Source organism: Heterodontus francisci, chromosome 24, assembly GCF_036365525.1.
Source record: "Heterodontus francisci isolate sHetFra1 chromosome 24, sHetFra1.hap1, whole genome shotgun sequence".
Classification (NCBI taxonomy): Eukaryota; Metazoa; Chordata; class Chondrichthyes; order Heterodontiformes; family Heterodontidae; genus Heterodontus; species Heterodontus francisci.
This window is the reverse complement of record NC_090394.1, coordinates 35,469,322-35,481,903: the sequence shown is the minus strand read 5'-3', so window position 1 is coordinate 35,481,903 and position 12,582 is coordinate 35,469,322. Positions and strand designations below refer to the sequence as shown.

Sequence of the window (12,582 nt, the reverse complement as noted above, 5' to 3'; positions counted from 1 at the left end):
AAGAATTTTAAAAATGTAAATTGTGAACAGCAGTGGTCCCAGCACTGATTCTTGTGGAACACCACTTCCCACCTTCTGCCACTCTGAATAATTACCCTTTACTCCCACACTCTGCTTCGGTCTTGAAGTCTGCTAGTAATCCATTCTGCCACTTGTTCCCTGACTCTGCACTCTCTGACCTTGTTCATTACCTTATCCAAAGGCCTTTTGAAAATCCAGATAAATTACATGTACTACGTTACCATTGTCTACTCTGTTACCTCCTCAAAAAATTCAATAAGGTTGGTCAAACAAGATATTCCCTTTGAAATTCATGCTTGCCTATTCATTATTATAGTTTTCTCATCTCCCCAGGACATTGATGACATGAGTAATGAGATCTTTATATCCCCTTTTTTTATTTTAAATGCATTGAATAAACTAACTGAACTCAAAGAGGATAAAGCCTCTGGTCTGGATGGATTGCATCCATGGATTTTTAAAAGAATCTAGGGAAGAGATAGCAGAGGCATTACTACACATATTTAACCATTTGCTAGAAAAAGGTGTAGAGCCAGAGGACTGGTGGATAGCTAATGTAATTCCTATATTTATGAAGGGGGGCAGAAAATGCCCAGGAAATTATAGACCAGTCAGCTTAACATCAGTGGTAGGAAAAATAATGGAACCATTACCAAAGAAAAAACATCTAAAAAAAAGAAAACTATAATAATGAATAGGCAGCATGCATTTCAGAGGGAATATCTTGCTTGACCAACCTTATTGAATTTTTTGAGGAGGTAACAGAGTAGACAATGGTAATGCAGTAGATGTAATTTATCTGGATTTTCAAAAGGCCTTCGGATAAGGTAATGAATAAGGTCAGAGAGTGCAGAGTCAGGGGACAAGTGGCAGAATGGATTGCTAGCAGACTAAATATGTGTAGTAATGCCTCTGCTATCTCCTCCCTGGATTCTTTTAAAATCCATGGATGCAATCCATCCAGACCAGAGGCTTTATCCTCTTTGAGTTCAGTTAGTTTATTCAATGCATTTAAAATAAAAAAGGGGATATAAAGATCTCATTACTCATGTCATGTCTACCTGTTCTATCTCTCTAGTAAATAGCGAAGTGAAATAATTTAATATTTCTGCCATCTCTGTATGGTTACCTGTGGGTATTAACCGATCTGTCCCATAATGGTCCTGTTCCCATCCCAACCTTCCTTTTTTATTGATGTACCTGTAAAATATTTTACTCTTAAGTTCCTTGATACTTTAATTTCATAGTTCCTCTTTGCCTTCCTAATTGTTTTTTGACTTCTCTTCGAATCTCTTTGTATTCTCTCTTTTCAGGCACTCCTCCACTGTCTGTGTATGCCTCTTTCCTAACCTTCAGTTGTTCCCTTATGTTTTTATTCATCCATGGAGTCTCACTCGTGTTTAGTTTGTTCTTTCCTTTCAGTGGAATATATTTTTCCTGCACTCTGTTGAACGCTGTATTCGATGTTTCCCATGGTAGTTCTGCATTGTTGTTTGCCAATATTGTTGCCCATTTTCTTTTCCCAAGTTCTATTCTCAGTCCCTCAAAATTTTCTTTTCTTCAATCTGTTAACCTGGTTTTCATCATACTTATGTTCTTCTCTATTATCATCTTAAAGCATATTATCTTATCACTATTGCCTAGATGTTCCCCTACTTTTAATCCTCTTATCTGCTCTGGTTCATTCCAATAAAAAAATCTTCTCTGTTGGGCTTTTTACATATTGGATTAGAAAGGAGTCCTGTACACATTATAGGAACTCCATTCCCTTCTCTCCTTTACCTACCTCTTCTGACCAATTAATATCAGGATATATGAAATCCCCCATGAGTATTCTATGTTTCTTTACTCCATTCCCTAACTTGTCTGAATATTTCTTCCTCCACCTCCCTCCCACTATTAGGTGGTCTGTAGACTGCAACTGCTAGTGTGATTCATCCTTTATTATCTTTTATTTCTATCCATTTGGATCATATTTTTGTCTTGCTGATAGCTGTGCCCTTTTTTTCTATTGCCATTATGTTATCCCTAATAAGTACAGCAACTCCACCTCCCCCCTTTTCCCTCTCTGTCTTTTCTACATATCTTATACCCTGCACTGTTTAATTCCCAGTCCTGAATTTTCTGTAGCCCATGTCTCAGTAATCCATACTGTGCCTGGTTCCTCCCAGAGCATGATTGCCTCTCCTGTTTTATCACAGATACCGTGTGCATTGCTGTACAGGCATTTTAACTCATTTAGAATAGGATTTCCTCTCACTTTATAGTTTTTTTTCAGACTTCTTTTTAGACTCCTGTTTTATAACTCTATTTAGTCCCTTGCCATCAATGTCCTCCATTACTTTATTCTTTCCTATGCTGTCCTTCGCTGTTTCGTTTGTATTTAGGCTGCTTGCGTTGCTTACGGATCCCATTCCGGTTCAGGTGGAGCCAGTCCCATCGCTACAACTCCTTCCTGTCCCAGAACTAGTGCCAGTGTTCCATGAAAAGGAACCCCTCTTTCCCACACCAGCCCTTTAGCCACATGTTAATCCTTCAGATCTGTCTGCTCCTATGCCATTATGCACGTGGCTCGGGCAATAATCCAGAGATTATTACCCACGAGGTCCTGCTTTTTAATTTAGAGCCTAACTCCTGATACTTTCAGCAGGACCTCCTTCCTGTTCCTATCTATGTTAATTGCTCCAACATGGACCACGACAACTGGATTAAGCTCCTCCCGGTGACCAGTGGTGTGCCACAGGGATCGGTGCTGGGCCCTCTGTTGTTTGTCATATATATTAATGACTTGGATGTGAATGTAGGGGACATAATTAGTAAGTTTTCAGATGACACCAAAATTGGTGGTATAGTGGACAGTGAAGAAGGTTGTCTAAGGTTACAACAGGATATAGATCAACTGGGAAAGTGGGCAAGGGAATGGCAAATGGAATTTAACGCAGACGAGTGTGAAGTGATGCATTTTGGGAAGTTAAACCAGGGCAGGACATATACAGTGAATGGCAGGGCCCTGGGGAGTGTTGTTGAGCAGAGAGACCTTGGGGTGCAAGTACATAGTTCCCTGAAAGTGGCAACACAGGTAGACAGGGTGGTGAAGAAAGTGTATGGCATGCTTGCCTCCATTGGCCGAGGCATTGAGTCCAAGAGTTGGGACGTCATGTTACAGTTGTACATTATGTTGGTTAGGCCGCATTTGGAGTACTGTGTGCAGTTCTGGTCGCCGCACTACAGGAAAGATGTGATTAAGCTAGAGAGGGTGCAGAAAAGATTCACAAGGATGTTGCCTGGTTGGAGGGCTTGAGTTATAAAGAGAGGTTGGATAGGCTGGGTCTGTTTTCCCTGGAGCGAAGGAGGCTGAGAGGGGACATGATGGAGGTATATAAAATTATGAGAGGCATAGATAGGGTAGATAGCCAGAGTCTGTTTCCCATGATAGGGGTGACTAAAACTAGAGGGCATAGATTTAGGGTGAGAGGGAGGAGGTTTAAAGGGGATCAAAGGGGTAAATTTTTCACACAAAGAATAGTGGGTATCTGGAATGAGCTGCCTGAGGAGGTGGTGGAGACAGGAACAGTAGCAACATTTAAGAGGCATCTGGACAGGTACTTGAATGAGCAAGGCATAGAGGGATATAGAATTAATGCAGGCAGGTGGGATTAGTATAGATAGGCATTATGGTTGGCATGAACACGGTGGGCCAAAGGGCCTGTTTCTATGCTGTACGACTCTATGACTCTAAGTTCCTGTCCAGCCGCTGTGAGATATCCCTTACCCTGGCACCGGCTAGGCATCACACCCTTTGGGATTCTCCTTCTTGGCTGCAGAGGATGCTATCTATTCCCCTAATTATAGAGTCCCCTATAACTATTACATTTCTATTCTACTCTCCTCCTCCCCTTCCCTTATGTGTCAGTCTCTCCAACTTGCACTCCTGCTCAATGGGTCTGAGCCGGAGAGATTGGAGATGGAGACATCTCCTGCAGATGTGTTTGCTTGGGACAATCTCACTGTCCACAAACTCCCTCATTCTGCAGTAGAGACACACAACCTGCTCTGCATTTATTAGACTTGCCTTATTTTGTTTAATTACTGAAAGTCTTTATTCAATGATTATTTGTAGTTATATTAAGTTGTTTAGCTAGTTAAGCTATAAATTTAATACAGTACTTATACTTTCCTAGTCCGAGTTTAAACTATTGCCCTAGTTTAGAGAAAAAAAATCTGCTCACCTAATTAATGCCTCTAGACTTCAGCTCTCAGGTCTCACTGTCTTCAGCTCCCTCTCTCAGACCGCTCTTTTTTATGTAAAATACCAGAACAGCACTTCTTACCTTACTCATCAAATCCCCGAGTTAAGTACTCTGTAGAAGCAGTACTCCATCAAGCTGGGCTTTGTGCGTTCGTAAAAACCCCCTCTGTTTATTCTAGCAAACATTCCAAAGACTTAATTCAGCCCTTGCTGACCAGGTAACCAATTCTAACTAGCCACCTAATTAACTGTGCAGCTGCCACTAGCAGGCAGCTTGTTTACCACTGACTAACACTGTGAAAGAAACTGCAAGTTAAAGTTAAGTTAAATGCTAAATACAAAACTTGATTAGATTTTAGAATGGGATCAACCCTTAAAATTCTTTCATTCACCAAATACCCTAAGTTAAGTGCTCTGTAGTAAAGCCTGGCTACAGACCCGAACCCGACCACATGTGTCGGGTTCAGGTCGGGTCTGTATTCTGTGTCCAGCATTCGGGCTCGGGTTGGATCGGGCTGGACTGTACTGTTTTGTTTCGTATTGTTTTTGTTTTAATATACATTTAATCTAATGTGTTTTCTACTTTCGATTGCGCATTTAAAAAAAATTGATGGATTTGGGTCAGGTTTGGGTTGGCTGTTGTTGAGTCAGGCCCAGTTCGTATAAGTACTGTATTAAATTTTAATTTTATACTCGAGCCAGGCTTTACTCTGTAGATGCAGTACTCAGTCAACATCATGGTACTTTCTTCCTTTTGTAATGCCTCCTTCCACCACTGGGTGGTGTTTGTATACTGCACAGACTGGGGATCTTCCAGGTCTATATTGCTCAGTAATGTAGTGGGCAGTATATTTATCTATTAAACCAACATGGAACTCATTATATACATGCAATTCATATTGTGATTCTATTATTGACCAGTTTATTTGCCTTGATTTGTATGATAGAGAGCTACTGTCCCTTTCACTTCGGTCAGTTGCTCACTTTTCTACCATGTTCTCTTCACAGAGCATGCAGGAGTCCTCTTGCACAAAGCCTTTTTGGTTGGGATGTACAGCCAGCTTGACACAAGCCCACAGATTGCAGAGGCCATGAAAGTTCTACACATGGAAGCCACTACTTAAAGACTGAGCAGTATAAAAAGACTGTGGACTTGGGTGAGAGAAAAAAACATGATTAAAGGCAATGTAGAGGAAGTACTTGCAGCACAAAGTCATTGCAGCCTCATATATATTCCAAAAGAAGTCATCAAGAAAGCTTCGATCTATCCAGGATACTGCACTCAGAAGGGCTTCTCATTGGAGTCCCAACTACAAATCATCAAAGCTAATGGGAATTAGGGTGTCAGTCCTTAATTTTCTCATTTAACAGTGGTCACTGCACTTCAGTTCATCAGTTGAAGCCCTTTGTGACATTTCTAAGATGCACAAAAATGTGCTTGAAAGATCAAGTTCTTTTTCTCTCTTGCTTTCTCTCTCTATAGAGATGCACAATAAGGTGCTGTGTAAGATTAAATTCCATTCTCTCCCACTTTCTCTCTCTCTCTCTCTTTCCTTCCCCCCCCCTCCCCCCACCCCCAGAGGGGATCGTGGGGGCATACCTCTCAATGTCCCACTTTGATTGAGATATCCGCACATAAAATAACGCAGTCAAGAAAAGCAGCAGCACTGGCACAAGTCTCCCATGCCAACAGATTCGCCAGTTCCCTAGAAAACCGCACTCCTGTTCACAGCACAGGACGGGGTTCCACCCTTTCACCATACTGCAGGGTAAGGGGTATGGCTGGAAATTAATGTCTGAAAACAGGGTGGGCAAAGCTGTGTTTCAGTGAGGCTCCTTGGAAAGATAGTACTGTGTTCTGATGAGGTCTTGTGAATGTGTAGGGCTGTGAGGCAGACCAGAAGAGGAGTATTCACTCTGCTTTAAAAAAAACAGCAACGTGAGACCCATAAAGTAATATTTCTTGGCTGCATAACATTCTGTTAAAGCATTGTACTTTTGTTAGGAAATTTTTATAAAAATGAATGTTTGACAAGAAAGAAACATGAGTCATTTTTATTTGCTGTTATGAGGCAGACTGAACAGGCAACCTTTTGGAGCAGTTGGCAGGCACCTGACCGTTTACCAGCACGGGCAGAAAATGAAACCATTTGGGGTAAAACAGTAACAGATTGTTACATCAAAAGCTATTATTGATGTACTTAAGACTTCAAAGTATTTTCACTGGAGATGATTCTCAGGAATTAAGATATTATAAAGGATAACTCTTAAGAGGAAAGATAAGGGGCGGCACAGTGGCGCAGTGGTTAGCACTGCAGCCTCACAGCTGCAGGGACCCGGGTTTGATTCTGGGTACTGCCTGTGTGGAGTTTGCAAGTTCTTCCTGTGTCTGTGTGGGTTTTCTCCGGGTGCTCCGGTTTCCTCCCACAAGCCAAAGACTTGCAGGTTGGTAGGTAAGTTGGCCATTATAAATTGTCACTAGTATAGGTAGGTGGTAGGGAAATATAGGGACAGGTGGGGATGTTTGGTAGGAATATGGGATTAGTGTAGGATTAGTATAAATGGGTGGTTGATGGTCGGCACAGACTCGGTGGGCCGAAGGGCCTGTTTCAGTGCTGTATCTCTAATCAAATCTAAAAATAACTTGAACTTTATCAAGAGTAGGCTCTGAAACTTGTAATCCTTCCAGTCATGGCTGGCATACACAATCTGTTTGTGTGTATGTGTATATACTATAGGAGCTGAACGCAGCCAGTGAAGCATGCTGTTTGCTGTTGCAATTATACATTTCCTTCACTAATTATCATACTGTTCTGTTATTTCAGTATCAAATAATCAAAATCATCGGTCAACAGGTAAAAGCAATGGGCTTTACTTCCCTTCCCCCATGGAATTTTTATTGCCTGGCTTTAACCCTTTTTTCCCCACAACTTTTCTTCACTTTTGCCCATGATGATGGTTACCCAGCCTGCTCCCACCTGTCAGTAGAACTGGAGACGGTACTTGAGACTGCACCAAGCCTATGGGCCTTGACAATATTTTGGCTGTAGTGCTGAAGACTTGTGCTCCAGAACTAGCCAAGCTGTTCCAGTACAGCTGCAGCACAATCATCTAACCGACAATGTGGAAAATTGCCCAGGTATGTCCTGTCCACAAAAAACAGGGAAAATCCAATCCGGCCAATTGCTGTCCCATCAGTCTACTCTCAATCATCAGCAAAGTGATGGAAGGTGTCTTTCATAGTGCAATCAAGCAGCACTTACTACACACTGCTCACTGATACTCATTTTGGGTCCTGCCAGGGTCACTCAGCTCCAGACCTTATTACAGTCTTGGTCCAAACATGGACAAAAGAGCTGGATTTCAGAGGTGAGGTAAGAGTGACTGCCCTTGACATCAAGGCAGCATCTGACTGAACATAGAACTTAGGAGCAGGAGTAGGCCATTCGACTCGTCGAGCCTGCTCTGCCATTCAATAAGATCATGACTGATCTGATTGTGGTCTCCACTTTCCTGTCTGCCCCCATAACCTTTGACTCCCTTGTCTATCAAAAATCTATCTAACTCAGCCTTCAATAAATTCAATGACTCAGCCTCCACTGCTTTCTGGGGAAGAGAATTCCACAGACTAAGGACCCTCAGAGAAAAAATTCCCCTCATCTTTGTCTTAAAAGGGAGATCTCTTATTCTTAAACTGTGTCCCTTAGTTCTAGTCTCCCCCATAAGAGAAAACATCCTCCCGGTATCCACTCTGTCAAGTCCCCTCAAGATCTTATAGGTTTCAATAAGATCACCTCTCACTCTTCTAAACTCCAATGGGTATTGGTCCAACCTGTTCAACCTCTCTTCATAAGATAAGCCCTTCATCCCTGGAATTAGTTGAGTGAAATTCTCTGAACTGCTAATGCAGTTATATCCTTTTTCAAATAAGGAGACCAAAACTGTACAAAGTACTCCAGATGTGGTCTCACCAAGGTCCTGTAGAGCTGCAGTAAAACCTCCCGACTTTTAAACTCTCTTTCCCCTTGCAATAAACGCTAACATTCCATTTGATTTCCTAATCACTTGCTGTACCTGCATACTAACCTTTTGTGATTCCTCTGTACCACCGAGTTCTGCAATCTCTCTCATTTAAATAGTGTAAAGCTTTTCTATTCTTCCTGCCAAAGTGGACAAGTTCACATTTTCCCACATTATACTCCCTCTGCCAAATTTTTGCCCACTCACTTAACCTATCTAAATCCCTTTGTAGACTCTTTGTTCTCTTGACAGCTTACTTTCCTACCTAACTTTGTGTCATCAGCAAATTTAGCTACCATACATTTGGTCCGTTCATCCAAGTGATTGATACAGATTGTAAATAGTTGAGGCCCCAGCACTGATCCCTGTGGCACTCCACTAGTTACAGCTTGCCAACACGAAAAAGACCTATTTATTCCTACTCTCTGCTTCCTGTTAGCTAACCAGTCCTTTATCCATGCTGATATGTCACCCCCTATACCAGCTGCTCTTATCTTGTGTAGTAACCTTTGATGTGGCACCTTATCAAATGCCTTTTGGAAATCCAAGTGCACCACATCTACAGGTGCCCCTTTAACGCCTTGCTTGTTATTTCCTCGCAGAACTCTAATAAAATAGTTAAACACGTTTTCTCTTTCACAAGGTACATTCTAAAGTGATACAATATATTTGGTATCAAGTTAGACATTGAAATTTTGATACTCTCCTTCAAGCTGAAATTCTATCACGTTATGATCGCTGTTACCTAGAGGCACCTCTACCATGGGTTTATTGATTAATCCTGTCTCCTTGCACATTACCAGGACTGAGTGTGACATCAAGAAACCCCACCAAAACTGAAGTCAATGGGAATTGGGGAAAACTTTCACTTTTTGGAGTCATACCTAGCACAAAGGAAGATGGTTGTGGTTGTTGAGGCCAATTATTTCAGCTCTAGGACATCACTAAGAGCTCCTCAGTGTAGTCTCCTAGGCCTGACCATTTCAACTGCTTCATTAATGACCTTCACTCCATCATAAGGGCAGAGGTGGGGATGTTCAGTGATGATTGTACAGTGTTCAGTACCACTTGTAACTCCTCAGATGCTGAAGCAATCCGTGTCCACATGTAGCAAGACCTCGACAATATTCAGGCTCGAGCTGGAAAGTGGTAAGTAACATTTGTGCCACTCATGTGTCAGGCAGTGATCATCTCCCCTTGACACTCAACAGCATTACCATCGCTGAATCCCACCATCAACATCCTGGGGGTTACCATTGACCCGAAACTGAGCTGGACCAGCTGTATAAATACTGTGTCTACAAGAGCAGGTCAGAAGCTGGGAATTCTGCAGTGAGTAACTTGCCTCCTAATTCCCCAAATCCTGTCCACCATCTACAAGGCACAAGTCAGGAGTGTGATGGAATACTCTCCACTTGCCTGGATGAGAAGCTCGACACCACCTAGGACAAAGTAGCCCGCTTGATCGACACCCCGTCCACCACCATAAACATTCACTCCCTCCACCACCGGTGCACAGTGACAGCAGTGTGTATCATCTACAAGATGCACTGCAACAACTCGCCAAGGCCCCTTCGGCAGCACTTTCCAAATCTGTAGCTCTACCACCTAGAAAGACGAAGACAGCAGATGCAAATTCCCCTCCAATTCACACACCATTCTTGTCTTGGAGCTATGTCGCTGTTCCTTCACTGTTGCTGGGTTGAAATCCTGGAATTCCGTCTGTAACAACACTGTGGGTGTACCTACACCAGATGGTCTGCAGTGGTCCGAGAAGGCGGCTCACCACCACCTTCCCGAGGGCAACTAGGGGTGGGAAATAAATGCTGGCCTAGCCATCGATGCTCACATTCCAAGAACAAATGAAAAAAAGAGTGCAATTGCTTGGACTTGTTTCAGGTTGTCTGCAACTTGCAACTGATTTAGACAGACAGCTGCCCCAGCCCTGACTGCAGAAATGGCAAACTTCCAAGGGAGAAACAGACACGCAGTAGTGAATGTCCATGACCAGATTATATATAATGATGTTTCACTTTACCAACGTAGTTGCATAATGAAATGTGCTACGTAGGTCAATGCATGCATCCCATACAGCAATCCAGCCTTGAATGTAAAGATCTCTACTTAACCAGATGTGAGCCATTGTAAGTTGCATTGCTAAATGTTTCTACTGCTTTTTTAAAAAAAATGAGAAACCTAGGTTAGGGCTATAATGCAGGACAACATAAGAAAACTGAATTCAGGAAATTAAAACGATAATTGCAGAATGGAGACCAAACATGGAACGAAACAAAAGAAATGCTATAGATTCCACGATAAAGTACAAAAGCAGGGAGTTAATCCTCAACCGATATTGGTAAAATAGGTTAGTCATTTATCTTTTTGCTATTTGTAGGTTCTTTGGTTGTTGCTTTCCTCTATAACAACTTGCAGTAGATGAGTGGGATTAGACCAAGTGAGATATTAAAGGGTATAAAGAACAACCAGGAACATATGAATTAGGAGCAGAAGTAGACTATTCGGCCCCTAGAGCCAGCTCCGCCATTCAATAAGATCATGGCTGATCTGTTTGTGTTTCGAATTCCGCACTCCCATTTATCCCCGATAACCTTTGATTTTTTTGCCTAACAAGGAGGATGGGTGGACAGCAAGGACTTCGGAGAAATCAAGTCTACAGGTGACAAAAACATGGATGTTTTCAACATCAAAAAAGAAGAATTAAGGGCAGTGGGATCAGACTAAGTGGGATATTAAAGGATATGTGAGTGAGCAGGAGAGTGGGATTAGACTGGGTGGGTCACAGAGAAAAATGCCGCTGCAGCCTCAGTAGGCCATATAGTCTGTTGCTACATTACAGCTTTCTTGTGTGTGCTATGTTTGCACCCTTTCGAGCATTGTACCCCAACCTTTGTAATGGGATGATTGTACAGGGAGTTGATACTGAAACTGAGCTGGGAACCAGCACTGCTGGCTTTTAGTTAATGTTTTGTCTAAAGCTTTTCACTTTCTGCTGGAGTGGGAACAAATTCACCGTGAAATGCTGATGTCATTGTGTTACCTGCACCATATTTAAGGTTTGCGGGTTACATAATGAATGGATCCTGCAAACCGAAGTCACTGCAATCAATGACACAAATCAGTAACAGTTTCCATGGGAGGGGAATAAACACTGATGTACAGAATGGGTGTCAAGATCCACTTATTTTGTGAAACATCATGCTTTTCATTCCAGACAACATATAGCAAAGATCAGTTTGCAGCATTGGGGGAAGGTTTGCTTTTGTTTTTGCTGCAGATTTTTTAAAAATGAAGGTTTGTAAGATCGTGTGGTTGATTGGATCAATCGGTTAGAGAGTGCTGGCAGATGGTTTCAAAATGCTCAGATTATTTCTGACGAAATATGTGTGTGTGTAAAAATGAATCCAATCCTTCGACCATCTAGTTGTATGACTGGATGGTTGAAGAGGTTTTGGCTCAAAGCTGGTGTCAGGCTCACTGTACTTTGGAAGTGAGGTGGAACAAGTAGAATGACAGGTAGGGAGAGGGGGAATAAAATAAACAACAAACCAACCATTTTCTTGAGAGAAAAGTGACAGAGTTTAAGAGGGGTTAGTGATGGTTTTGACGAGTTAGTGATGGATCAAGCCATCGGATTTTTATTTTGTTTGCTTTGTGGTTATTAACTGGTACATTTGATCTGCAAGGGGCAGGTTTGGCTTTTTGAACAGAAGGCTGTTAAAGGGAAAGTATCTCCTTGCAAATTCAGGTGGAATTGAGTAAACCTGCCCACTCAATCTCTTAAATGGCTTTTCAAAAAAATAAATGCCACATTTCCCCCCTCGCCATGGGGCATCAGTCACCCTCTGGTATCCTGCCCAAGTGGCAGTTCTTTATGTATTTACTTTGAAGATTATTAGTGAGCTATTCGACTGTAGGGGACATCACTACCCATTCTAGCAAGGGCTGATTACGTAAAGGTCAGAGGCAGGAACCTGGCTGGGATTATTAACTCTCCCAACCCCACCCCACCAACTCCTCCAGCCCAGTGGTACTGAGGCCAATTGTAGGAACCCCCACCACCTGCTTTTTTGATCGATCAAGTAGCTTGACACAGATCAGGAGATAAAATTTGAAACCTCTGTAGTCCCACACAGGATAATGTATTTACCAGTTCAGGTTCTATGGGTGCACCTATTTGTTCAACCAAGACTCCCCATTCCCCCTCAGATGGACATAAAAGATCCCATGGTACTGTTTCGTAGAAGAACGAGGGAGTTCTCATGTCCAACACT

At 42.3% G+C, this 12,582-nt stretch overlaps 1 protein-coding gene across 2 annotated transcripts in view; it reads left to right on the top strand.

Moving 5' to 3' along the window:
- ints1 (integrator complex subunit 1) overlaps positions 1 to 8,918 on the top strand; it is a 111,925-nt gene extending 103,007 nt beyond the window's left edge. For both annotated transcript variants that reach the window (XM_068055879.1, XM_068055880.1), the window contains exon 48: positions 5,279 to 8,918. In XM_068055879.1, the coding sequence (XP_067911980.1) occupies positions 5,279 to 5,394 (116 nt within the window). In that variant the 3' untranslated portion in view covers positions 5,395 to 8,918. The remainder of the gene's footprint in view (positions 1 to 5,278) is intronic.
- Positions 8,919 to 12,582: the final 3,664 nt, after the last annotated feature.